General features: G+C 48.3%; 1 protein-coding gene across 1 annotated transcript; it reads right to left on the reverse strand.

Moving 5' to 3' along the window:
- Window positions 1-15915: 15915 nt before the first annotated feature.
- LOC119372612 (uncharacterized) lies at window positions 15916-20071 on the reverse strand. The gene is made up of 4 exons (XM_049420042.1): window positions 19941-20071; window positions 17142-17293; window positions 16347-16427; window positions 15916-15927 (listed from the first exon to the last, which is right to left on the reverse strand). The coding sequence occupies exons 1-4, from the start codon at window positions 20002-20004 to the stop codon at window positions 15916-15918; spliced, it is 309 nt and encodes a 102-aa protein (XP_049275999.1). The 5' UTR covers window positions 20005-20071.
- Window positions 20072-26116: the final 6045 nt, after the last annotated feature.

Genomic DNA, 26116 nt, shown 5'->3' on the forward strand with positions numbered 1-26116 from the left:
CGTTCAACACTTCGGAGGCTGGAACTACCTAGTTACCGTCAACAGTGAAGCCGATTTGGCTCAAATCGCGGACGCGTCGTACCTAGACATCCGAGGAGAACGCGTCGCCATTGTGCCCCTGGGCCCTCAAGTAATACAGGTCAGCTTTCTCTTTCTGCCGTGCCGCGTCCCCAGTGAGGCCCTCGCCCAGGCTTTGTCTCCATACGGGATGGTGCTCCACATTACCAGAGGTCTCATGGGGTCGCGCCCGACTGTGGCCACTGGGACGCGGTACGTCCGCATGGAGATGAAATCCTCCTCCCTTGTGCGAAACTACCTGAGGGTGGCAGGTCACCGAGTGACCTGCGACTACAAATGTTTTCAGCGCGTGTGCCGACGTTGTGGAGAAAGTGGCCACTTCAGGATAAACTGCACGGCGCCGTTTTGCGGGAGGTGCGGCTCCTATGACCACGACTGAAAGGCCTGCTTCCTTCCGTGCCGTCGTTGTGGGGACCCCCATGCCACCTGTTGAATCTGCCGAGGCAAAACGATGGCGGGAAACGCCGTGCCGCGCACAAAACGCGCGAAGTGGCGGGCGTAGGGCGGCGCTGCTCGTGAGGACGCAATAAAGAAAAAAATTACACTATCTCCCGCTAAACGGGACCATGAGGCAATGCGAAGCCGGAGCACTTGCACGATCGCGTTCCATTGGCGTTCGTTGGGCATGCTACCGACCTCGGACATGCTATCGACCTCGCGTTGTGGAACGCGAAGAGGAACACTACGCGCGTCGTGCCTTCCCTCTAGCCTGGCCGTTAATTCTCACAGGGCGAGCGGGAAACGCGGTCGGCAGGTGCGCGAGAGGGGGGGGGGGTGCGGTGCGTAGGAGACGTCGCTACATCTTGCACCGTAACGCGCGCCAACTGGCTGACGCAGGCCAAGAAACCACCGCCCACTTATCGGCATACCGCTGCAACGAAGCCGGCGAGTCGCGGCCGCAGCTGATTTCGTTCGCTCAAACCACGGCTGAGGGCAGCATTTTCGCTGCGCGCGAATGCGCTAGTCACGTGGCTCTTTTTGTATTTCGCGGGCTTTCTTTGCAGCTTGGAAAACAATTGTATACGTGCGACTTTCTTTATCGTGTGGCGAAGCAATTGGTACTGCTTAACGGTTGCGCTCTCCAGCGGCACCTAGTGGGTCGTCCTCTTCTAAACGCCACTCGCGCTCGGAGCCCGTGCTTTTGCCTTGACTGTCGCCATAGTGCATTGTCGCCGAGTGCCGTCCAATAAACAGTCTAACAAATTGGTGGAGAGGGCTGTGCTCCCATTCAATGCCCCTGGAGCTTCGTTCCCGTACTCTGCCATCTACCATGCCCCAAGACGCCGCTCAGCAAACGCCGCCTCCCACACCGACCACATGTCCCGGTGTCCCACGCATCCGCGATCCACCTATCTTCACTGGCGCCGATGGCACCGACGTGGAGGACTGGCTCGCAATTTACGAGCGCGTGAGCGTACCCAACAAATGGGACGAAGCAGGCAAGTTGAGCAACTTGGTCTTCTACCTCTCGGGAATAGCAAGCTTGTGGTACAACAACCACGCGTCCGATTTTGCTACTTGGTCGGATTTCAAGACCGCTGTCATCAACGTTTTTGGCCGCCCTGCAGTTCGTAAGCTGCAAGCAGAACAGCGCTTACGCGAACGAGCTCAGCAGTCCGGTGAATCTTTCACCAGTTATATCGAAGACGTCCTGGACTTGTGTAAGAAAGCCAACGGCACCATGTCCGAGTCTGACAAGATCCGGAACATTATGAAGGGCATTGACGACGATGCCTTCACCATGTTGCTCGCTAAAAACCCTTCCACCGTGGCCGAGGTCATAACACTGTGCCAGAGCTACGAGGAGCTCCGCCGGCAACGTTCGATGACCCGTCGCTCTCCATCACGCGACGAAGAGCTTGCTGGCTTGGCGGCCATACCTGACCAGGCCACGCTGCTGGCAGAAATGAAGGCATTCGTGCGCGAGGAAATCGCACGCCAGTTCTCTCTCCTGGCCTTCGCCCACCCGCCGCACGTTCAACAGTCGTCGACGACCCTTCTTCCTCCCATCCGCCGAGCGATTGAGCAGGAAATCGCGGAGGTGATGCCTGAGTACCGCCAGCAACCTCCGGCTCCTGCGCCACAGAGTTATGCTCAGGTTGTCGCCAGGACGCACCAGGCAATCCCTGCGGCTGCACCGTTGAGTTACGCCGAAGCCGCCGCTAGACCTCCGTTCTTCGAAGCGGGCGTGCCGGCTACGTATGCTGCCGTCATCCCTAGGCACCCACTGCAGCCCACCGGGCAGTCATTTCAGCAGCCGCCCCGTCAATCGCATCCTGCGACGTGGGCGGGACCTGCCCCGGCGAACCGATGGCGCACACCCGACAATCGGCCCATCTGCTTTGCATGCGGTTATGCCGGTCACGTGGCCCGTTACTGCCATCGCGTGCAGCCGCCTCGAGTCGCGTCAACCACCACCAGCCAGTCCAGCCGTGCATTCTACGATGACCCGCCTATGTCGCCGACGTCACGCCCAGCTCCATCCACTCGCCGCTCTCCGTCTCCACGCCGTCGCTCACTGTCACCAATGCGGCCACGTTCTGTCGCACGAGAGCAGGAAAACTAGTCGTCGCAGTCCACGAGGCAAGGGCTGCGACGCTATCGAACTGTAAAAGCCCTCAGCGAAGTCCATCGAATGTCATAGACGTGTTTGTGGACGGTGTTCGCGCATCTGCCCTTGTCGACACTGGAGCCGCCGTATCCGTTATGGACGCAAAACTTAGCCGCTTACTTCGAAAAGTGAAGACGCCACTTTCTGGGATGTCCCTCCGTACCGCCAGCTCCCAGAGTATTAGGCCTACAGCAGTATGCACTTCTCGCGTCGTCATTCAGGACGTTCTGTACGACGTCGAGTTCATCATAATTCCTGCATGCTCCCACGACGTCATCCTGGGATGGGATTTTCTCTCCCGCCACGACGCCATAATTCACTGCGCACCAGCCGCCCTCGAACTCTCACCGTTCTCACATTTGACGCCGGCAGACAGTCCATCGGCATTCACCAAGACCCTCGTCAAAGACGATACCAAGGTTCCTCCGAACTCGTCGACGGCTGTGCCAGTTTACTGCGACGGTCTCTGCGACACAATTGCACTCCTTTCGCCATCTGACCGCGTTTGCACTAGGAAAGGGTTGCTGGTACCTTTCGCGACCGTGCAAGTCACTCAGGGTAGCACCGCTATTTTTGTTACCAACCCATCCCCGCACATTGTTACGTTGGTGCGAGGGGAATGTCTCGGCAGAGTGGAGCCCCTCGAAGACGCACAAGTTCTGGACGCACCCGATGACTCGCGCTGCACGAGTTCCCGTACCATCAGTGTCGTTTCCACGTCTGATTCTTCACCCGCGGATGTATTTGGTCCCTCCATTGCTGACAACCTTACGTTGGTCCAGCGTTCCCAGCTTCTGTGCCTGTTGGAAGAATTTCATTCTTCTTTCGATGTCGGGCAAACTTCTCTCGGCCGCACGTCCGCTGTTACGCATCGCATCGACACTGGCGCCCAACCACCACTGCGGCAACGTCCATATCGCGTGTCTCCCACAGAACGTCGGGTAATTAATGAGCAAGTGGACGATATGCTTCGACGCGACGTTATTCGACCCTCGGACAGCCCGTGGGCGTCTCCTGTTGTTCTCGTTGCCAAGAAGGACGGTTCCGTGCGCTTCTGTGTCGACTACCGAAGGCTCAACAAGATCACTCGGAAGGATGTTTATCCACTGCCGCGAATCGACGACGCGATTGACAGCCTCCAAGGAGCGGAATACTTTTCATCTCTCGATTTGCGCTCGGGGTACTGGCAAGTACCCATGGCTGATGACGCTCGACCGAAGACAGCCTTTGTCACGCCCGACGGCTTGTACGAGTTCAACGTCATACCGTTTGGTCTGTGCAATGCGCCCGCGACCTTCGAGCGCATGATGGACACCGTTCTGCGCAACTTGAAATGGCACACGTGCTTGTGTTACCTGGACGACGTCGTCGTTTTCGCTCCGGACTTCTCCACGCATCTTCAACGCCTGCGGCATGTTTTGACGCGTTTGACCAACGCCGGCCTCCAATTGAACCTGAAGAAGTGCCGATTTGCCGCACGGCAGCTGACAATCCTAGGCTACGTCGTGTCCAAGGACGGAATCCTTCCCGATCCGGCCAAGCTTCGGGCCGTGGCCGAATTTCCCAAACCTACGTCCGTCAAAGAACTGCGCAGTTTCGTAGGCCTGTGCTCCTATTTTCGACGTTTCATACGCAACTTTGCCACCATCATATCGCCGCTGACGAAGCTCCTCGGAAGTAACGGGCCCCTACATTCGTGGTCGTCCGAATGCGACGACGCGTTCGCAAAGCTCCGTCGTTTGTTGACGTCTCCTTCCATACTACGCCACTACGACCCTACGGCCCCAACAGAGGTACACACGGACGCCAGCGGTGTAGGCCTCGGTGCTGTTCTTGCGCAACGCAAACCAGGGTTCCCCGAATATGTCGTCGCCTACGCAAGTCGTACGCTTACTAGAGCCGAGACCAATTACACTGTCACGGAAAAAGAGTGCCTGGCGATCATCTGGGCCCTTACAAAATTCCGACCTTATTTGTATGGTCGCCCATTTGATGTCGTCACCGATCACCACGCACTATGCTGGCTGTCGTCATTGAAGGATCCCTCGGGCCGTCTCGCCCGTTGGGCACTTTGCCTGCAAGACTACGACATCCGCGTGCTGTACCGCAACGGACGTCACCATGCTGACGCCGACGCCCTCTCGCGCTCCCCCTTGCCTGACGACAATTCCTCCTGCTCAGTGTCTCACACTGCTGTTTCTTCTATCGATGTTCACACCATCGCTACCGAGCAGCGCAAGGATAAATGGATCGCTTCGCTAATAGACTTCCTCACTGATCCGTCGACAACACCAACCACTCGCGCGTTGCGTCGTCAAGCCCACCATTTCGCCATTCGTGACGACCTACTGCACCGACGCAATTACAACGCCGACGGCCGCCAGTGGCTACTTGTGATACCCCGAAGTCTGCGTGCTGAAATATGCGAGTCCTTCCACTCTGATCCGCAATGCGCGCACTCTGGGGTATCCAAAACTTACCACCGCATTCGACAACGATACTTCTGGCGAGGAATGTACCGCTACGTGCAGAATTTCGTACGCTCCTGCCTCGATTGCCAACGCCGAAAACCTTCAACGCACGTGTCACCAGTCGGTCTACAACTATTACCTTGCCCTAACCGTCCGTTTGGGCGCGTAGGCATCGATTTGTATGGACCACTTCCTCGGCTGGTAACCGTTGGGCCATCGTCGCCGTTGACCATCTAACGCGATACGCCGAAACCCCTGCTCTCCCAGCGGCTACAGCGCGTGATGTTGCCTCCTTCCTGCTACACCGATTCATGCTGCGTCACGGTCCACCCCAAGAGCTTCTCAGCGATCGAGGCCGTGTCTTCTTGTCGGAAGTCGTCGAAGCCATTCTCAAAGAGTGCCATGCTGTTCATCGCAAAACTACTGCTTACCACCCGCAGACAAATGGCCTAACCGAACGCTTCAACCGCACGCTCGGCGACATGCTCTCAATGTACGTCGCCGCCGATCACACAAATTGGGATGCCATTCTGCCCTTCGTCACCTACGCCTATAATACCGCCCCTCAGAGCACTACTGGTTTTTCACCCTTCTTCCTGTTGTACGGAAGGCACCCGTTGCACACCATTGACACGATACTACCCTACAAGCCGGATCCCTCTGATTGTGCGCCTATTTCTGACACAGCCAGGGTTTCTGAAGAGTGTCGCGAGCTTGCAAAGGCCTTTACAACGCACGAACAAGAGCGGCAGAAGAGCCTTCGCGGTGGCACCACCACTTCTGAGTCCACGTTCCTCCCCGGAGCGCTCGTATGGCTCTCGGTCCCTACCACTGCAACCGGCCTCTCTTCAAAACTACTGTCGAAATACGAAGGCCCCTACCGGGTCGTCGAGCGCACATCCCCGGTCAACTACCTGATCGAACCCATCGAACCAGCTTCGGACATGCGCCGTCGAGGGCGCGACATAGTCAACGTGGAGCGCCTCAAAGCCTACTATGACCCACTCATAGTAACGAGTTGTTAGGTCGCCGGACGGCTCCCTTTTCGTACCCGGGGTAATTGTGGCGAAGCAATTGGTACTGCTTAACGGTTGCGCTCTCCAGCGGCACCTAGTGGGTCGTCCTCTTCTAAACGCCACTCGCGCTCGGAGCCCGTGCTTTTGCCTTGACTGTCGCCATAGTGCATTGTCGCCGAGTGCCGTCCAATAAACAGCTTAACAATCGCAAATAATGTAATTGGGGTTTCTGAAGACGCTCTCGAACTTTGCAAGTCGAATTTCTTCCCTAAAATCAATATTTAGCAATTTAGTTCGCTAGCTTGACATACACCAAAATTGGTATTGCGTGACGTGACCGTAAAACGAACTTAAATGGCAGGTGGTAAGATGAAACTCCTGACATGTCATGTACGGCATCATTTACATGGCATTGTCTTGATGCGCTTCCGGCTGGATATTTACCAAAATTGGTATGGCATGACATGAATTCGTAACGAACATTAATCACAGATCATGCATTGTATGTACGAGAATATACGTTTCAGTAGGATGGTATATACCAGATTGAACGTGCATGGATGCATGACAAACATGCGATAGTGAACTACATTTCATGACATCAATGACTTCATTTGCCTCAAAGACAAACAAGGTGATGTATCCAGCTGTTTGCTGGCTGCTTCGGATTACACTGATTCCCGCAGTGCGTGGGATCTACCCGATTTCTTTCTTTCTTTCTTTCTTTCTTTTTTTTCTTGCGCATTGCGCAATGCTCCCGCCCAACTTTGTCATTCCTCCATACCGGGATTCCAACCTTCTTCCACGTGCTTAGCAGAGGAACACTTCAGTTGCTACAGGCAACGACGACGGTCGTGTGTGAAACAATGATACACAACGGTGAAAGGCGACAATGAAATGTAGAAATGTGAAATAAGTGGGTGACCTCTATAAAAGATCAGATTTTTTCTTAGATAAAAATGTGAAGGATGACAAATTGCGTTAAGTTACGTATAGAACCATATTACGTCGTAGGGCCCTTTCCAGATGCCACTCTGCAAGTCCTTCGCAATTTGGTATTCATATCGGTCGATGGATGGATGGATAAACTTTATTATGATCCCTCGGAACACGCTCTAGCACGTTGCGAGCCGCTCCCACGTCGTAACAGAAGCCCCTCTCCTACCCTCCCTAAGATCGGGGTGGACGTTTCCCGGGATGGGCACAACGGTGATTCGTTCTCGCTGTTCACGAGGAATGCTGCAGAAGCGAGACTCGATTTCCTTCGGTGAATTCCCCAACTCCCGCAGGTTGTTCCTACCGGAACGCGCGTTTATTTCGTCAAAATATTTGCCTTACATGAATTCACACGAATAAAGGTATTTCCGGAGCGCTTTGTTCGTTGCGCAGTGTCTATCAGGGGCTCTCAAAAGATTTCAAGACGTAAATGAAGTAAATATGTTCTTAGCTTAGATATGTTGGAAGGCTCCGTGCTGTGTTATGGTCCGGGATACGAGGACCGTGCTTCACTTGTCGCATTTGCGTGTTTAGCGTGATCATATTACAAACTGTGCAAGTATATGCAATTGCATTAAATTCGGTCACGAGAAGACTTGTGCGTCTCTATAATGTAGAATGCGATGCGTTCCACCATGGTAGTACATGGGATTTGCGTGTTATATGCATGACAACCATGCAGGTTTAGGAGGGGTGAGCCATGGCAATTGTTCTCACTGATGCTGACTTATTTCTCGTTTGGAACAGTGTTTTTACAGAGGTTTCCAGTTCGTTTACGTTCATCCTGTTCAAATATTATCAATCGCAATAAAAAAATCACAGTTTCACCGTAAGGGTGAAGCAACGAATGCGATAGCAACAAATTGTAGGGTTATACGAAGTAAGGCTGGCAGCTAACTGTCTTGTATTCGATCTCGCGTAACTACAAAACGCTGGTGTAAGAGAATACGGCCGCTCCAGGGAGAGGTGCTCACCGCATAGTCACTTCGCCTTGAGCTCGCAGCAAGTAGGAGAGAGAGAGAATTTATTTACAGAAAGGCAGAGAGGTCGGCCTGAGCTATAGTTTGCTCTGGCCTGCTACTCTACACTGGGGAGGGGGGACAGGGGAGCGAAAGAGTGATGAATGACGATGGTAAGGTAGGGAGATGAGAATTTAGTTCGTGACGCTGGGGCAAATCTAAAGACGTGCATCCAGTCCAGTGGCTTGTAAGAAGGCTACGACTGCTTTTACGACCACACTTGTGCTGCTGACGTCAGGCCAAGGACCTAACACAACCTCATCGGTTAAAGGCCTACTATGATACTGCCCAATCGATGAGATCAGTTTTTGTCGTTCTCGTGCGTACGCTGGACAGGCGCAAACTATATGTTGAAGTGTCTCTGGTATCCGACAATGACCACAATCGGGACCTGTGTCACTGCAGCCGATCAAGTGGGCATAGCGTCTTGTGAATGCCACACCAAGACGAATGCGGTGAATGATGCATGTCATATTTCGCTTCAGCTTGTGAGGCATACGAAACTTCATTTCTGGGTCCCATTTATGAAGCCGCTTGTGCCGGCGTTCTGCGCAGCAAGTAGAAGGGTATACGAGCCGCCCGCCGTGATGGCTATCGAGATAAGTAGAAGGGTATACGAGCCGCCCGCCGTGATGGCTATCGAGATAGCGTGCGCCAGCGATCGCGACCGCGCCCTTAGATTCAAAGTTCAAAGTTGCTCCGCGCGCGACAACCCCTCCCCCCTCCCTCCCTCCGAGCGAATGCACCCTCCGAGCGACGGAGGGTCTTTTTCTTCCGAGAATTGGACCGTCAGCCACGTGTTAGCAGCGCAACAGTGCATTCGCTGCAGGCACCAACGACGGTGCCTGTAGCGACTGCGCAGCCAACAATGAAATATGCCAACCTACAATTCCAAGTTACCCCTATAACCTCGATAAAAGATCAGATTGCCGTATCAGAAACGGATGATCGCCGTCAGCCGACGATCACCCTTTTTTTTACACCCAGGGACCTTAAGGTGTTACAGGGAGCCTGCCAAGAAGGTTTTGTAAAATATTTTAATCCTCGTTGGAGCCTACATACCTACGTCTACGGGGTCTACGGTGCGACTTCGCTCCCCCTAACGGAGTACCCTGTGCACGCGCATGCCTTGTGTTGTACAGACCCCGTGGTATGAGCCGGGGGCCGGCTTACATCCGAAGGTGTCCCTGGCTCGCACTCAGGGCGATTGACCCTCATCGTTTGCTGAATGCGCAGATGCACCTAAAGCCGGGACAATTTCTACAGTGAGCGATACTACAGTTATTAGATGCGAAGCAGCTCTTTGACTAGCCTATGTAACGCTGTCCCTCCGTCCGCACAAACGCGAGGCAACGCGCTTCCCTCGGCGCAGGTGTTGGAGCGGTGCCAAGTAGGTCACGCCGCAGCTGCGCGTTGACGTCACGCTCCCCTCGCACGCTAACCTCGCAGGTGCGCGCGTACGTCACTCTCTCCCTCACCCGCCGGAGCGCCCGCACCTGCCGGCTCCAACGCCCGCTCGCCTCCCGTGTCTGCGTTTCAAACAAACGTTTAAACCAGTAAACGCTACACCGAATTTTGCTTCAAACGAAACCTCCAGCGCTCACCGCAGCACCCGCGTTAGCGCCGTTCAACCCGTGACGCCACCCGTGCGCAACGCTACTGCGTCGCATGCCATCAGGGTTCCCTTCGGGGAGATGGTCCATTTTCTTGCTGACAGATATACAGGCATTGTAAACCTGTAATAAACATTTAATTTGTCGTTTTCTGCACCTGATTAACGTGTTAACGCGTGTCCGACTTACCATTAATGATAATACTAATAACTGCTAGGGTTTCACGTGGCAAAACCACATGACTATGGGGCATGCCGTAGTGAAGGACTCCAGAAATTTCGACCACCTGGGGTTCTCTAACGTCTACCTAAACCTACGTTCACGGGCCTCTAGCATTTTGGCCCGCATCTAAAATGCGACCGCTGCGGGCAGGATCAATCCCGCGACCTTCGGGTCAGCAACCGAGCAGCGTAAGACTTACCTTTAAGTTGACAGAAATAAGTATTTCTTTGTAATCTGTGTAGTGCTTCTAGCGTGCTGGTTGGAAGTCGTTGTTGGTTGTGTGCATGTCAGCGCGGTTATGTACGTTTAGAAAAATAATTTTTCTTTTACAGCGAAAGCTGTTATGAGATCATTTCACCGGCCGTTTTTGGCGCCGTAGTTGTCCGCCGCCGCCGCCGCCGCTGCCGCCGCCGCCGCCGGTGTCCGTAACCAGTATCGCTCGAAATAAGAAAAAAAACTAAATAAGAAAATAATTCCAGGATGGAACGAGGTTCGAACCTGGGTCCTCTGCGTGGGAGCCCAGTATTCAACCTCTGAGCCATGCCGGTGCTTGAAACTGCTTTGCTAAAAGGTCCTATACAGGCTTCATGTCGGGAAGGAACCACATTAGCATATGCAATATAGCGTGGTAGAAGAGTAAAATAAGCACCAAGCGTAGCACAACGCGAATTCTGTAACCAGGCGTCACACAATGCGAATTGCGCAACGAGCAGGTTGTTGAATGCTTCCAACCCATTACAAAGGACCCTGCCATAATTCTTCATCATCAGGCACGGCATCAACAAAGTGCGCATAATGCCTTACATGGGTTTAGCAGGCACCAACGCTCTCCGTAGAATGACAAAAAATGGCAGAGTGCCTGCTGGCCTACTTCTCAAAAATTACAATTATTTATAGCGTAGTGGGTTCCTCGCAAGTGCACTTGGATTGGTTGCCAAGGAAGCCCATAAGCGCATGATGCACTTCCTCTGGGTCTCAGTAAAATTACAATGATTTATAGCGTAGTGGGTTCCTCGCAAGGGCACTTGTATTGGTTGCCAAGGAAGCCCATAAGCGTATGATCCATTTCCTCGGGGTCTCAGTAAAGTTCTTCGCTCCCCACCCCGTCTCTTTCCCACGTCAACGTATGTTATACAGCATGACGGGAGAGGGAAATAGCGACCGGGCGTCACCCAATGCAAATTACATAACTGGTGGGCCGTTTAAAGATTCCAACCCATTACAAAGGGCTGAGCCATAATTCTTCATCGTCATCAGTCGTCGCGTGAACAAAGTGCACATAATGCCTTACAGACGTGTAGCTGGTGCCTCACTTCTCCGCAGAATGACGAATAATGGCTTAGTAGGTGCTTCCAAACTTCACAAAAATTGTGATTTATGGCGTAGTGGGTACCTTTCTAGTGTACTTGTATTGTAGCCCCAAGATAGCTTAACGGGCTCTAGAAATGCCGCTCTTCCAGCTTTCGCTGTGACTGTGCTGCGGTTTTAGCGCAGGCCTGGCGTTTTTTTTCTTATCAGCTTGTAGAATATCAAACAGGATTAGATGGCTTTTTGCTGGGCAGGGGTCGAACTTGCTAAACTAAGCAGCTCAAGAGCAACACGATGTAGTTATAGCAAACGACCTTTTTTTTTCTTTATTTTGAAAGCTTGCCCTTAGCATAGCACAACTACAATTTTCTATCAGCACTCTACCGGATAGACGTCCTTGTTGGCTCGTTTCCTTCCGTCTTCGTGGGACCTAGTCACAAAAGCTCATAAACATCATAAAAAATTGTAATACGACGAAAGTCGTTAGTGCTTATTTGCAGATCTGTAAAAGCAGAACGTGTTATTTAACTAAACAGCACTGCAACCAATTACATCGAATAAAACAAGTTTCGTAGATTGTAATATTCGTATTAGCGGCACCGTTTCTTTCTGTTGTTATATATAACACTCCATGAGTTCAGTCGATACGATTGGATCAAGGCGATTCGATAATATGGTCAGAATCCGAGCGATTTCTTCAAGCACTCCTGCAAAAAAAAAAAAAAAAAAAAGGAAGTCGGTAGCCTAAGGACTACAGCATTTTTTCTCGTCTAAAATTCATCGCTATGCCGAAGTCTGTCAAAACATTACTTACCTTGATTGAAAAGATAGTCATATTTCATCCAGAAGAGATAACTTCAGGTTCCGCAAGGTTATAAGTTAAACGTGGACGCGCTTTTGTTTTTTTTTTCTTAAAAAATAACTGTTTAATTCAAAACATGAACAATATGATCGCTTTCGCCTTAGGGTCGTCTAAGGCACATGCATAAGGGACTCTCTGACTGTTATACATCACACAGTGCGTTTAAACTTTAAGTTCAGTTTGCTATTTCCAACTTGTGAGCCGCGGTTGCATGGCTGAAGACAAAAAAAGAAAAGAAGAGCAGTGTACGATACCGTATTCGTGAACGCAACTCGTTCAGTTAGTCGTCTTCTCTGACTCACAGTACCCACGCAGCACGCCCTTTTAATTATTAAGGTGAAAGCTTTAGATGTCTCATCAAACGCGAAAACTGAGCAGCGTCCCGCGTCGGCGTCGGCGGCATCAACACGAGTGACGCAAAAAAATCATCATCACGTGAAGACGTCACCCATATGACGTCATAATTACGTCACAGATCGACAAAATTTGGGACGTCATTATGACTTAACATGCTGACGTCATCAGATGACATCGTAGCTTGCTAAAATGTGGGCTGATCACGGAGGCAATGCGAAACGCGGTACCTAGAAGCAGTGAAAAACCACTCTAGGCGTAGAAAGCTTCCGGGGGATGGCGAGGCAGGACCAATGCAATCGACTGAGAAGAGAAAGAAGAAGCTTTCGTCTTCCAGGCATCTTAGGTATGTGCATAAGGGACCCTGTGAGTTTTATATTGCATCCCAACATTGACGTACCATTCCGTCGTCGAAGATCTTCGCGTCTTCCTCGTTCATCCCGGTGGCAGCCTGAAACACGGGGAAGCGACGTATTCAAGCGACATATATGGGGGCCCTGCTTTCCCAAGTACCGGGTTCCAAGAAACTTTCAGCGCGCCTGGTATCTTTCAACTCGTATGCATTCTGAAACTCATCCTTGAGGTACCAAAAGATCCTCACTAACAAATTTACTCTCGAAGACTACTCTAACATGGCCCAACCAGTGAGCATGAGTGAGCTCTGCTGAGACAGAGAAAGCTTTTCATTGAAGAGCAGTGTTTAGTTAGCGTATATTCGCCTACTTGCTATTCTACAGGAAAATGGGAAGAGGCGAAAACGATCCCTAGGAGGATGGGGACAGAAAGATGTGTAGAAAGAGAGAGAAAAATAATAAAACGAGAAAAAGGCAGGGAGGTCAACCAGAATTGTAGCATCCGGTTTGCTACCCTGCACTTAGGGGAGGGGGAAAGAAATATAGAAAGGATAGCGAAAAGAAGAGCAGGCGCGCGATAAAAAAATATATCAACAAAAGAAAGGTGTAGAGCGGGAGTACTAAAGCCTATTCAGTAGGCCACTGGCACGCAAAAAGTTCAGTACGGCCTTAATTGATTTTCAATGTGAAGACAGTTCGGGTCGGCATTCTAGCACTGACTGTTCCGACAGGGGCCTGTCGTCAAGGCGGGTCAACACAGCAGCTAGCGACACTCCGTGCGAGCTGTAGCGAGGGCAGCGACAAAGAACGTGGTCTATCGCTTCTTCGCTGTCACACTGAGTGCAAGCAGCACTGTCTGCCATGCCGATTCGAAATGGGATGTGTAGAAAATAGAATGAAATACATACAGGCCCCGTAATAGCTGTCTTAGACCATGAATGGACAGAGTCTCGACAGTTAATGTAAAACGTGAAAAAAAAAGGAACACTTATAGACAGAACACACAACTTCATGATTGAAAGATCAAAATTTGCTGAGAGAACCAATAGATTTGATGTATGCGAACAAGACGTTCAGTGTTTTTTTGTATATCGATGGGCAGTTACAGGGACCCAGTATCCGTGTTAAAGTCAAGAGACCTTGCTCGAGCTTTTCCATAGGTTATCTCACTATTGTTTCCACTCGTCTTTCTATGCCGGGTGCTCGAGCAAGATGTACTCTACGGACTCCACGGCCCTGCTGAGAAGAACTTCAGATGAGGCTGAGCCTGAGTCAGTCCGACTGAGCACAGTTCCCGTGTATCTATGTCCCAGTGAGCCCTGTTGAATAGATAAGCTCCCTGAGCCTGACTCCGAACGAGCCCGGCTAATTGATTGCTGATAGTCTAGACAAAGTTCCCAGTAGTATTAGTGTGTTTGAGCGCTTTGCGTACCGCACAGAGCCTCGCTTGACAACAACATCCGTACACGCACCGTATGAACGAAAGCGCCACAACGCTGAATATCTTGTGCGCAAATCATGCACGTCGCATGGTAAGCAGTCTGTAGTGTTCTCCCGTAATCCATTGTGCACATGCGTTGCAGGGAGCACAGGACAGATGTAGGTAATGACTAAATGTTAATAAGAAAGGCGCTAATTCATGTAACCAGAAAGATATGTAAATGAACGAAGAGCATTTTGAGGGGTGGTTTCCTTGTTTGACAAAACCTTAATGAAAACCAACAGATAACGAAGACACAGAAGGTTTAGGGCACGTTAATTGTACAGTTTTAGGTGTATTGTAGTAATTGTGATATAGAGGTGAAGAATGCAAAGTGGACGAAAAGAAAACTTGCCGCCGGCAGGGACCGAACCCGCAACCTTCTGAAGTTTTCTTTTCGTCCACTTTGCATTCTTCATATATCATATTACTACAATGCACTTAAAACAGTGCAGTTAACGTCCATTCTACCTTCTTTGGCTTCATTATCTGCTCGTTTTCATTAAGGTTCTGTAAGATAGATAGTGATTCTTGATAAGAAAAGGAGCAGATGTGATTGGTAACTGTCTCCCATAAAAGAGCAGGGGTGTTCATTGAGGGGGATGGGAGACAACAGCGAAAGAAAGAAACGAAAGGCCAGCTTTCGAGATAAGTACAAACCGAGCGCCTGGCCGAGGTTCCTTTCTCCTATTTAAAAAAAAATGTAACACTTTCACCGCAAGCGCGAAGCAATGAATGCGATAGCAACAAATTGAAATGTTATACGAAGTAAGGCTAGCAGCTAACCCTCTTGGATTCAATCTCGCGTAATCGTAGAAAACACTGGTTTAAGCGAACGCGGCCGCGCTCCAGGGAGCGAAGCAGTTTTTGTGCTGTCGGTCGTCTCAACGCAAAGTAACTGGTGAGAACACAGTCTATTGATATCTGCCGAGTTAGCCACCGCACCCTTATGATCAAAATTCGCACTTGCTGCTTGAGCGACACCAATTACGGCGACGGCAAAAACATTCCGCGAGTGTCCATATGCTTGCTATCGAAATGAAAACTAGAACAGCCCGCACCGTGTTTTAGACGTATGCTCTATATACCGCATCAACACTACAGTGCTTGAATAGACTATGCAAACGTTATCATCCTAATTACGTTCATAACATTCATCTTGCTACCCCATTTTAGTCGCTCCCTCGAGCCCTATCGCCAGCGCGGAGTAGGAAGCTAGAGAGAAAGCGCTCAGGCCGACGTTACCGCCATCTTTCATTAGAATCACTCTTGCTCTTTGAAATCAGTAGAACGCTGTCGGCATGGCAATGACGCGTTCTAAATATACCACGAAAGGCCGATGGTGCCACTGACCTTGACTGTAGCCACGGCGTCTCGAGTGCAACTCATGTACTGCGAGAAAATAGAGAAATAATAAAGAAATAATGTCAAAAACTCTAGTCGGTATGAAAAACATTTGCTTCTCAACGCAAAAGTAAAATTAAGGAAAAAGACATTCGATATCGTTTCAAAACGACGGTTATAAATCTCTTTCACTCGCAGTTCTGAAAGCCGGTTTGCAAATAGCAACTTAAAAGCATTGACTTTGCTGTCAATAACCTTTTAACCTTATGCAAATGTGCCTATCTTAAAGTACGAAAGCGCGGATCAGACAGACAAGAGAAAATTGAAATAGCAGAAGGGCTTAAAAATTTAGCGAGAAACATGGCAAGGGCAGTGCTCCCCACACGTTGATAGATAGATAGATAGATAGATAGATAGATAGATAGATAGATAGATAGATAGATAGATAGATAGATAGATAGATAGATAGATAGATAGATAGATAGAGAGATAGATAGATAGATAGATAGATAGATAGATAGATAGATAGATAGATAGATAGATAGATAGATAGATAGATAGATAGATAGATAGATAGATAGATAGATAGATACCATCCAAGTGTAATAGGCACTCTTACCACGTCTGCTTTCTTGTCGTCTGGCTCGGACGACAGCTTTGCACCACAGTCGTTTAGGTCCGGTACCATCTTGTTGACAACCTACACGTCATGGGTCACGAGCAAAAATAAATAATTGCTAGCAACTGTTTCCCGGATATCTTTCTTAAAATTTAATTTAGGGCGCACGATGATGATGATGATGATGATGCAAACTTTATTTGGGTCCAGGGAAGACGCAGGGGAGACCCCGCGTCTTCCCTGGACCCAAATAAAGTTCTTCAGGGCGCATGCTTTGAACGAATGACTTAGTTCGGTTTGGTGGTATAAAATCTTCAGAAAAGTTCGATGTCTTAGACGCATAACCAAGAGCGGGACGTTGCGCCGGGTCAGTTACTTCACAACGTTTATAATCACCAATAGAAATGCGTGATGACGGCGTTCATGAAGAGGCACACATAAATTAATCTATTTAAACACCTAACGTGCTAATTCCCACACCAGCGAAAAGGACTTCTTCTTGGGTAAGTTGGTGCTTAGATTGGCTTGGGATGCTTTATTGTGGGGCGAAATACATTTCATGAGGAGGGGGACAGAAAAGAGAAAAAAGAATGAAGCGCCAACTACAAGCCCTACACAGAAGCCCAATTTCTCAAATCTCTCCGAAACGTTATCAGTTCATGCATTATACTCTTTATTAGGAGTTATATCTGTAGCTTTTGTTGTTCGAGTCTAAACTTTAACAGTTTCATGCAGTTCGATATCAGTAATCTCTGACGATCTTGTCCCCAGAGTCCAGCATCAACTGCGGCTCACCTGTATGGCTAATGCAGAGGTCATTGATGCCATGTCCAGAAGGCAGTCCTGCATCTCTGAAAACTTGCTCAGAAACAGCTGCTTGCTGTAAGGATCGGTTATCTTCTCTTCAACTACCCTCTTCAGCATTTCCTTCATATTATCCGCACCACCTTGAGAACATTTGAAAAATAAAAATAAAAAAAATACTAAGGAAACAATAAGAATACACTGTCATACTTTTAGGGCGTGTTACATGCCCTCACTACGTTGTCACGGAAGCTAGCACATTTACCCGTGATAAAAACGATATTTTATGTTCAATAAAAGGAAAACGTGCGAGGCATAGACGCCAATAGAACGTGAAAGAAAACACAACGGCCTAGTCGCATCCGCGTTGTGTATGCCTGTCTTTTCATACCGTATGTCCCGATTAACTCGGTCAGTTGTGGGACCCTCACAAAATGCTCAAGTCTCTATATGAGGGATGCAGGCAACACGGCGAACTATAAATGAAGTGGTGGCAAATACAACGTGTCCGTCGCCCAACTGCTGACGTAGATTCCTTAGAGAACCAATGCCAGCAACCCACGACGTTGCTGTGACTGGTACTCTGATGAACCCTAGCCAGCGACGTGGAAACATACCATAATGTATTATAATTCAAATACGTAAGTCACGCTACATCGTATAGATAATGTATAGTGTACCAGCAGTCCAGCACGCCATTACTTTCGCCCGAAAGCTTTAAAACATTTCAGCACATTGGTATACTAAGTACGTTAATTTGTATATTCCGTTTTATTTCATAATCAGACAAGCAAAATAATTGCACTCTAATGTCTTAAATTTACCGGAAGGACGGTTCTCGACATACGTCCATCACTGCGCGCCCTTACATTTCGTCTGACGTTACTCCATTTCCCACAAAATTACTATCTCTGTGCACAATTATTTGTCGATGGACACGAGAAAAGCTTCTCTATTCGATGAACGCAATAAGGGCTTTTCTATTCGGACATAAAGCGTCCCTTAAAAAATAAATAAAAGATCACTAGTGAACAAAGCAACACGTCTCGTCACAAAATATAACAGTTTGAGAACACCGATGGGAAATTGCGCATGCAGTACCACTGAGCAGGAAAAATGTGGCACGATTTAACGCTCAATTCTATGAATGGCATGTCGCGTTCTAATTAGATTTGCATTCAACAAGTTCCTATCGCGTTCTATCAGTTTCCAACGGGCATTTTAGTGGCACGAGCCGAGAGCGAATGCCTTGTTTCTTGAACAGCAACTTCCGTTGGAACACCGACTTCCGGCTTTTGCAAAATAATAAAAAAAGTTTCTAAATTCTAAGTAAATCATTAAAAATAAAAACTGTTCGAGATAAATCTTTCTGGTTCAAGTTAGGTTAGTTCCATTGGATACATATGACGTCGGAGCATAAGTTCACTTTGATAAGGACCAATGAAGAATCAAGTTAATTAATGAAGATTAACTGAATTAGTTCATTGAAAGAACAGACGGTTTTCTTGTGAGCAGCTTAGGGTGACTCGGTGTGCGTGCGGGGAACGCGCGCATCAAGGCACCCTAGAGCAGCTGTGATCGTTGCGACACCTGGCGGAGCAGATCTCAACCACGCCCTTCGTTCTAAGCGGCCTCTGAGATCCGCTTCAGCAGCTCGATGAAACACAAATTTCACCCAAGGAATTCACCAATGCGCACCAACGCCGAAGAGTTAGTACCACTACTAGACACCTAAGTCAAAGATGAGGATCGCCACCAGTTTTTAAGTGCGCGTCACTTTAGGGGCATGGCTTGTCGTCCATTCATAGATCTCTTGTGCCGTGGTCACGCTCACAACCAAGTGGTCAATACAGGTCTAAAACAAGGCTATCAATGCTCGAAACCGGCTTAATATAGAAAAAGGAGGTGTGAATTAACATAACTAACAGAAATAACCCAGAAGTAATTCGAAATAATTAACGTATAATCGCTAAATACGCTTCGGAAACATGCGGCTCACTCCCGCACCCGCGGCGGCTGCATTTTCGATGGAGGCGAAAATGCTTGAGGCCCGTGTACTTAGATTTAGGTGCACGTTAAAGAACCCCAGGTGGTCGAAATTTCCGGAGCCCTCCACTACGGCGTCTCTCATAATCATATGGTGGTTTTGGGACGTTAAACCCCAGATATTATTATTATTATATTACTCCCGCACCGCGCAAGAGAGGGCTCCACCGCCTCGCCACGCGCACGATTGCTCCTCCCACTGGAGCTCCTCCTGCGTCACATCTAAAGGGAAACAACCTGACGAAACTCGCTACGGACGTCTCGTATCTCAACTGCCGAAAACAAGCAAGAAATTGATAAAGCGCAGCAAAAGGTAGCGCGCATGTGGCACGCCGAGGTTGCGAATCTCACTAACAAGGTTCTACTCGTGTCGGGGAATAGCTGCATGCTTACCTCAAACATTGACGTCATCGAAGGTTTGGTAAACGGAGCAGTGGAAACTACGAAGGGGAATCGCTGGGTGCCCATGCTATGCACTTCCTCAGGTTTGACACTAGTGGAGCTGCATTTAGCGCAGGATTCAGAACTACACCGAGCGCTACGCACAAACGATATTTTTACTACACTTTCCTTCAGAAATGTTTGCCATTCCACGCTACGACTTCTCTAAGTCCTACGTTTCTGAACTTTGTACGATTGCGAAATGATCACATGGCGTATGGCGGGGCATTGAGTTATCTCTCGTATGCATATGAATCGGAGGTTTCACGGGAAAGGCGTTTCGTGACAGCGTCAGCACTTTACCTCGGCTTTGGCTCACAACTGCGGCGAGAAGCAGAAAGGCGATAGCGAAGCTCCTAGGGCGCATAATATCCGTGCTGCAGGACGAATTCTCGATTCAAGAGAGTCCACCTCTGATGCGCTCTAACTTAACCGCAGCTATAGACCACTGGGAATATAAACTGGTCTCACACGGTCGCTAGAGCATGCAAAATAAGCCAAAAAAGAATACAATCGCACGCAATTTTTCTTTCCGAGTTCGATCGCATCATTACGATCGTCACGCTCTTTGGCAAGTCATTCTTGTCGGGCGAGTCTTCATTTCTTTTTCTTTAGCTTAGTTTTGTCCGTATGCGAGCTATTCCCTGCGAGAGTCACGCAGTTTGGGAAATCGTCATTGTCAGACGGCTCTGGCCTTGAGTCGATCGGCTCCTGAAAAATGGTCGCCACTGCGAGCATCTGCAACGAGTTGCATCGGTAGCACGCCGCGAATCATTTAATATCTTTTCGCCGCCCTTGGTCTTGAATATGCGTCAAAGATGGAGGACACGCTCCCGCGACCGCCTACACTTCCTCATCCTGTCCGTTGCGTGCGGTTAGAAATTGAATTGATTTGTGTTGCGGTTGGCATTTCCTGCACCCTCGCAACAAAACGTAGCGCGCGACTTTCCTCTGCAATTGAACGGACGCTGTCACTTTGTAACTGTCAGGTAGTTTTGTAATTGTTGCTTTTGTGTTTAAGCGCAGGAGCAACAATGTGTCGCGTCAACTAACCAGGCGTTTACACTATTCTATGTTGAGCAGAACTGAGAGAGAGAGAGAGAAGGAAGAGGAAGACAGGAAGGTTAACCAGACGCTACACTCTTAAAAAAAAGAGAGTCAAAAGGGAGTCACGTCTGCTTGACTCTCTTTGTGGCAGCCGATGACCACCTTTTTTTCTAAGGGGAGTCACAATGCTCTGGTCGACGCTCCTGAATGAAATAGATGACTCCCTTGCTCCAAGGGAGTCAGTGATGGTTCTGCATATACATGGTGGGTTTTTTTTAAAAGAAAGCTTCACTGGCTGCGACCAAGATACAGTTCGCTGCTTTGGCTTGTGGTATACCGAAAAATTTTGGTTGAGAATATATAACATGGATTCGTAAAATGTGGAATTACGCACGTATTGTGTTATGGCTTCAGTTACGATATTGCTGAAACGGCGCTTCGAAAACGTCTACAAGTAAACAGGGTTCTTAAAAAATCTTGCCCCCAAGCGAAACATTCAGAGTTATGACAACGTTTAACAATGGCAGCGCTGACAAATTTGCGAATCTTCGCACGTTTGCAAGCGAGGTTTGTAGATTCCTACGACAGCATGTATGGCAGAAAACATACATTTATTAGTGAAATGGACGTGCATGGTGTTGAACGCACTGGCGATCGGGAACACATCTAACTCGACGGCCGTAAAAACATGTGCCGCAAAGCTGGCATGATAACCGCGCAGACCGGTTATCAAGGCGACGTTTTACCGCGTCTCCTAAAGAGCGACAATACTACCAGAATTATAGCTCGCGTGGTCATCATTTCTGCCCGCCACAGCTAAACTATATCTTCACGATAATCCGCGCGGGCCACCAAATCGCTCAGCAAACCTTGAGCACAGCTAGGCACGCACACACGGCCTCACCGCACTCTCCCTAGCCCCTAGAGCAGGGGATGCACGTTCACCTGCGCCCCCTCCCACCGTACAACCCTTACAGATACACACAGGGGACGCTTCGCCTCCTCCACCCTGATATTATTCAATAGAGCTTTAACTATGCATGGATGTGTGTTCTATAGCACCAAAACAAAACCGAAACCATTTAGGCGTTCGTGGAGGCTACTTTAATCCAAAGCCGAAGCCATCAATACGAGACAGCCATTTTGGCCTGGCGTCGTGAGACTGGTGAGACGGCATTGTTCGTGATCCGTCTCGTTGTGGTCGTTCTTTAGTCCGCCAGAATAATCTGTGTCGTCAGGCGTGATTGCAAGTGATTGTTTTGCGTGACTTTCTTCGTGCTATGCATTCGTGGCGTAGTATCGTATCGTCGGCTCGCTCTTGCCGTGTCTGGCTGATCGTTTTGCGTGACTTTCCTTCCGTGCTATGCATTCGTGGCGTAGTATCGTGTCGTCGGCTCACGCTTGCCGTGACTGGCTGAAGCAGTGTCACTCAGTGTTTGGGAAAAGCAGCCTCCGGACGGAGAAGTCCCTGCAGTAAGCTTCGTTTCGTCGTGAACTTGCCTGAGCAAGATGGCAGCGCATGACGGATCCCAGTGGCACCGACAGACGAAGCCTGTGGACGACGCTCCTACGGTCGTTATAGATTTCAGGTGAGTTCTGCCTACAACTCTTTTATTCGCTTCACACGTAGCTTTGCCACTTGTCTTTCTGATGTTCCAGTTGCACGGATTTTGCTATCGTGTTTCAATGGCTTGGCAACGACGAAAACCGCACTGGACTATCCAGTAGCGGGTAAAACGGAGTGGTGCGCGCCAATATCGTGTTTCCTTATTCCATACATGCCAGAAAAACATAAAATTGCGAGTTGAAATCTCGGTTGCAAGTCGAGTGTGGTGACACGTAGAGCAACGTTGTACCGATATATATTTGAAGGGTAAGTAAGATCAGCTGATCAAAATCAATCTAATGCACCCGGCCCGAACATGCCTGATATCCAGATCATGATTTTGGCTCGTGAAACTCTAGAATTTAGTGTTTCTTTCCTTTGCTACCCAGACGTTGAAACACGTTTAATACGTATTTATTCGCTGCATATTCGAACTTCTCGCCGTGTTTGCTTGTTTGTTTGTTTGTTTGTTTGTGTGTGTGTGTGTGTGTGTGTGTGTGCGTGTGTGTGTGTGTGCGCGTGCGTGCGTGCGTAACTGCTATAAAACTTTGATGCAATAGCTTTTGTAGCACGGTTTCATTTAATTGAAACAGTGGTGACTTGATCTTATGATGCTAAAAAATATCATGCAACAAAGGTAAATGTGAGTTCACTTCAAAGTTGTAGTTTTTTTTTTCCACAAACTGCATACGAGCATAACCTCATCCTCCTGTGATACTTGCTTTGTCTAATGTGGTGTGGTGCTAGTACCTAATAGTAAACACAACACCGGCTAGTAATAATGGCAGTAAACATACTGCTCAAACGCTGTGTTTCGTGGATATTGGATGCCTTTGTTATACCAGCCGTGGTTCAGTTCGTTATTATTTTCAACACAAAGATACAGTCTACAGTGATGTTGTGGGCAGTGGACAAAAATTTCTTAAAATGGACTTGGAAGCGTTACGCTGCGAAGCCCAAGGACGCGGGTTCTATTCCTGACCCCGGCAGCTGCATTTAGAAGGGGGCGAGATACAGAAACTCCCATGCCCTCTGATTTGTGCACGTTGAAGAACTCCAGGTAGTTGAAATTAACCCTTTCAGTCACGAATTATGATGCATTGTCTGCAAATGCATCAACCTTGCGTGGCATGATTTCAAGGCACTCAGTATTACATTACAAGAAATAAAATGAAGGCATGTGTTGTTTTGTGTGAGTTTCAGCAATTAATGTTAATTAGCGTGTAATTAAATATCTAATTATTCGGCAATCTGTCAGCTTCAATATTTGCACAAAAGAAATCAACGATTAGGCCCAAAATGCCTGCACAGTTTGTGTTTTGGTTGTATGCTTTTCGAGCGAAGAAAAAAATACTCTTGACGTCGGCCCTGGAACGTCGCACGTCGAACGATCGTCGAACATGGTAGTGTCTCTAGCAAAGCGATCATCTGCAGCAATAAGCAGCATAATGAAGTTAAATAACCGCTAGTTGTCCACTCAGGAAGCCTGCACGAATGTGCACAATAAGTTTCAGGCCATTTGAAGAAACACGCGGTGCGTGATGCGACTCTGAAGTTGATGTGTACAATTGTACACACCGTGACTGAAAGGGTTAATCCGTGATCTCCCACTATGTAGCACCGCTTAATCGCATTGTGCTTTTCGCTCATAAATCTCTAGCAATTATTGCTTCGTCATTATACCTCGAAACACTCGCTGTATCCTATTTGAATTCTATTCGCCATAGTCTGCAATGAATATTTAGCACTTTTTACAGCAGGGTACCTCATTTGACATTCTTTTACAATGCACCTTAATTGTCCCAATTTCGTGCCATAATCAGCTGTTGTTTTTAATATGTATATAAGTCACTTCAGCACTGTTCCTTTTTGTTTGACCGCTTCTCATCACCTCGATTGAGGTTTGAGGTGATGTTTGTGCTGCACAGTTTGCCCGAGTTTGCTCCCAACCCTCTATAGTGGTCAACGCTGGCTGGTGGGTTGTCCTTCCAGACAAACGGAAAAACGAGACCTTTGCCTGTTGATATAGATCTGAAGAAAAAATGGCACATTAGGCCTTTAGAATAGCTGCACCTTCGTGCAGCTGTTCTGAAGCCAGGCACTAGAAGGGCACGCTCACAATGATGCGACAGAAAGAAGGCAGTGAAGGCAAGCCTAGTCTTGTCGTACATTCGCCATATTTCGTGTAGCTGTATACACATTTTACCGTTTTCTTCGTTAAACTAATAATAACATTTGGCGTTTAACATCCCAAAACCACAATATGATTGAGAGACGCCGTAGTAGAGGGCTCTGGAAATTTCGACTACCTGGGGTTCTTTAACGTGCAGCTAAATCTAAGTACACGGGCCTCAAACATTTTCGCCTCCAACGAAAATGCAGCCGCCAAGGCCGGGACTCGATCCTGCGACCTACAGGTCTTCGTTAAAATACTGCTAGTCTAGTGGTTATGGTGCTCTACTGCTGACCCGCAGGTTGCGGGATCGAATCCTGGCCGCCGCGGCCGCATTTTCGATGGAGGCGAAAATGGTTTAGACCCGTGTGCTTAGATTTAGGTGCACGTTAAAGAACTCCAGGTGGTCGAAACTTCCGAAGCCCTCCACTATGGCGTCTCTCATAATCTTATCGTGGTTTTGGGACGTCAAACCCCGACAATTATTATTATTATTAAAATACTGCTGCCATGCTATACAGGGTGATTTTTTTTCAGACAGTACATATCTTTTATAAAAAAACTCTATGACAGTCACGCTCCAGTAGTACTCTAGTTCGAGGCGGAAATATTCTGCCGCAACAAAAAATGCGTTGACGGGACTAGTTAACAAAAACCCGTTAACTAATTTTTATTTATTGACTTGAGGGCAGTTGTTTATATTAGAAATTTGTAGTGCGTGCCGCTTTATGGTATACCCATTTTTCAGAAATCATGAAAGTTTTACGTAACTCGAGATATTTATTGTGAAATTTTAAGGGCTAAATCAAAACTGATCGTGTCCGGCACACAGAAAACGCGGTTTTTCTGTTACGTCAGACCGGAGCTGCCCGCGACAAGGGAGTGACGAAATTTGAATGAAGGCGCGTCGTGGTCGTACCTTTTCGTGAAAACTGGCAAGTCATCTAACTTGCTTCAGCGGATCGCCTTACCTTTGCATGTGGCGTTTGGTGCTCATTTGTTTCTTTCGAGATGCGTGCATCCGAAACGGCAGTAATATCAACCTTTTCTTTCTATGTTTACAGATAAGTACCACACATCGCACCCAAATAATAAGCTGTTTACTTGTGTATTTCTGAATGCTTGCATATTTTCCTGATCACATTCTGCTTCGGCCCACCTTCATTAAACTATCATCACCTTCTTTTCACGTGTAGCTCCGAGCTTACGTAACAGAGAAAGCGACGTTTCCTGCACGTCAGGCGCTATCAGTTTCGATTTCGTCCTTGAAATTCAAGGATGAATATCACGAATTACGTGTAACTTTCGCGATTAAAAAAAATGTGTATGCCATAAATTGGCACGCGATACAACTTTCTAATATAAACAACTACCTCCAGGTCAGGAATTAAAAGTTAATTAATGAGTTTTTGTTAATTAATCTCTTCATTGCCATTTTAGTCGCAGCAAACTATTTCCTTCTTGACATAGAGTGTGTGCGCGAAAACATCTTGAGCATGACTATTATACAATTTTGATAAGAAATATGCGTTCTCTAAAAAACATCCTTCTAATTGTACGGAGGTCATGCAGCGGAAACAGTTGCAGCTGGCTAAGGGAGTAACAGACCCTCAAAGTACAGCAAAGTTAATGAGTATCCCTGGTTTTGTTCAT

The sequence above is a fragment of the Rhipicephalus sanguineus genome, chromosome 10 (assembly GCF_013339695.2).
Source record: "Rhipicephalus sanguineus isolate Rsan-2018 chromosome 10, BIME_Rsan_1.4, whole genome shotgun sequence".
NCBI classification, from domain to species: Eukaryota; Metazoa; Arthropoda; class Arachnida; order Ixodida; family Ixodidae; genus Rhipicephalus; species Rhipicephalus sanguineus.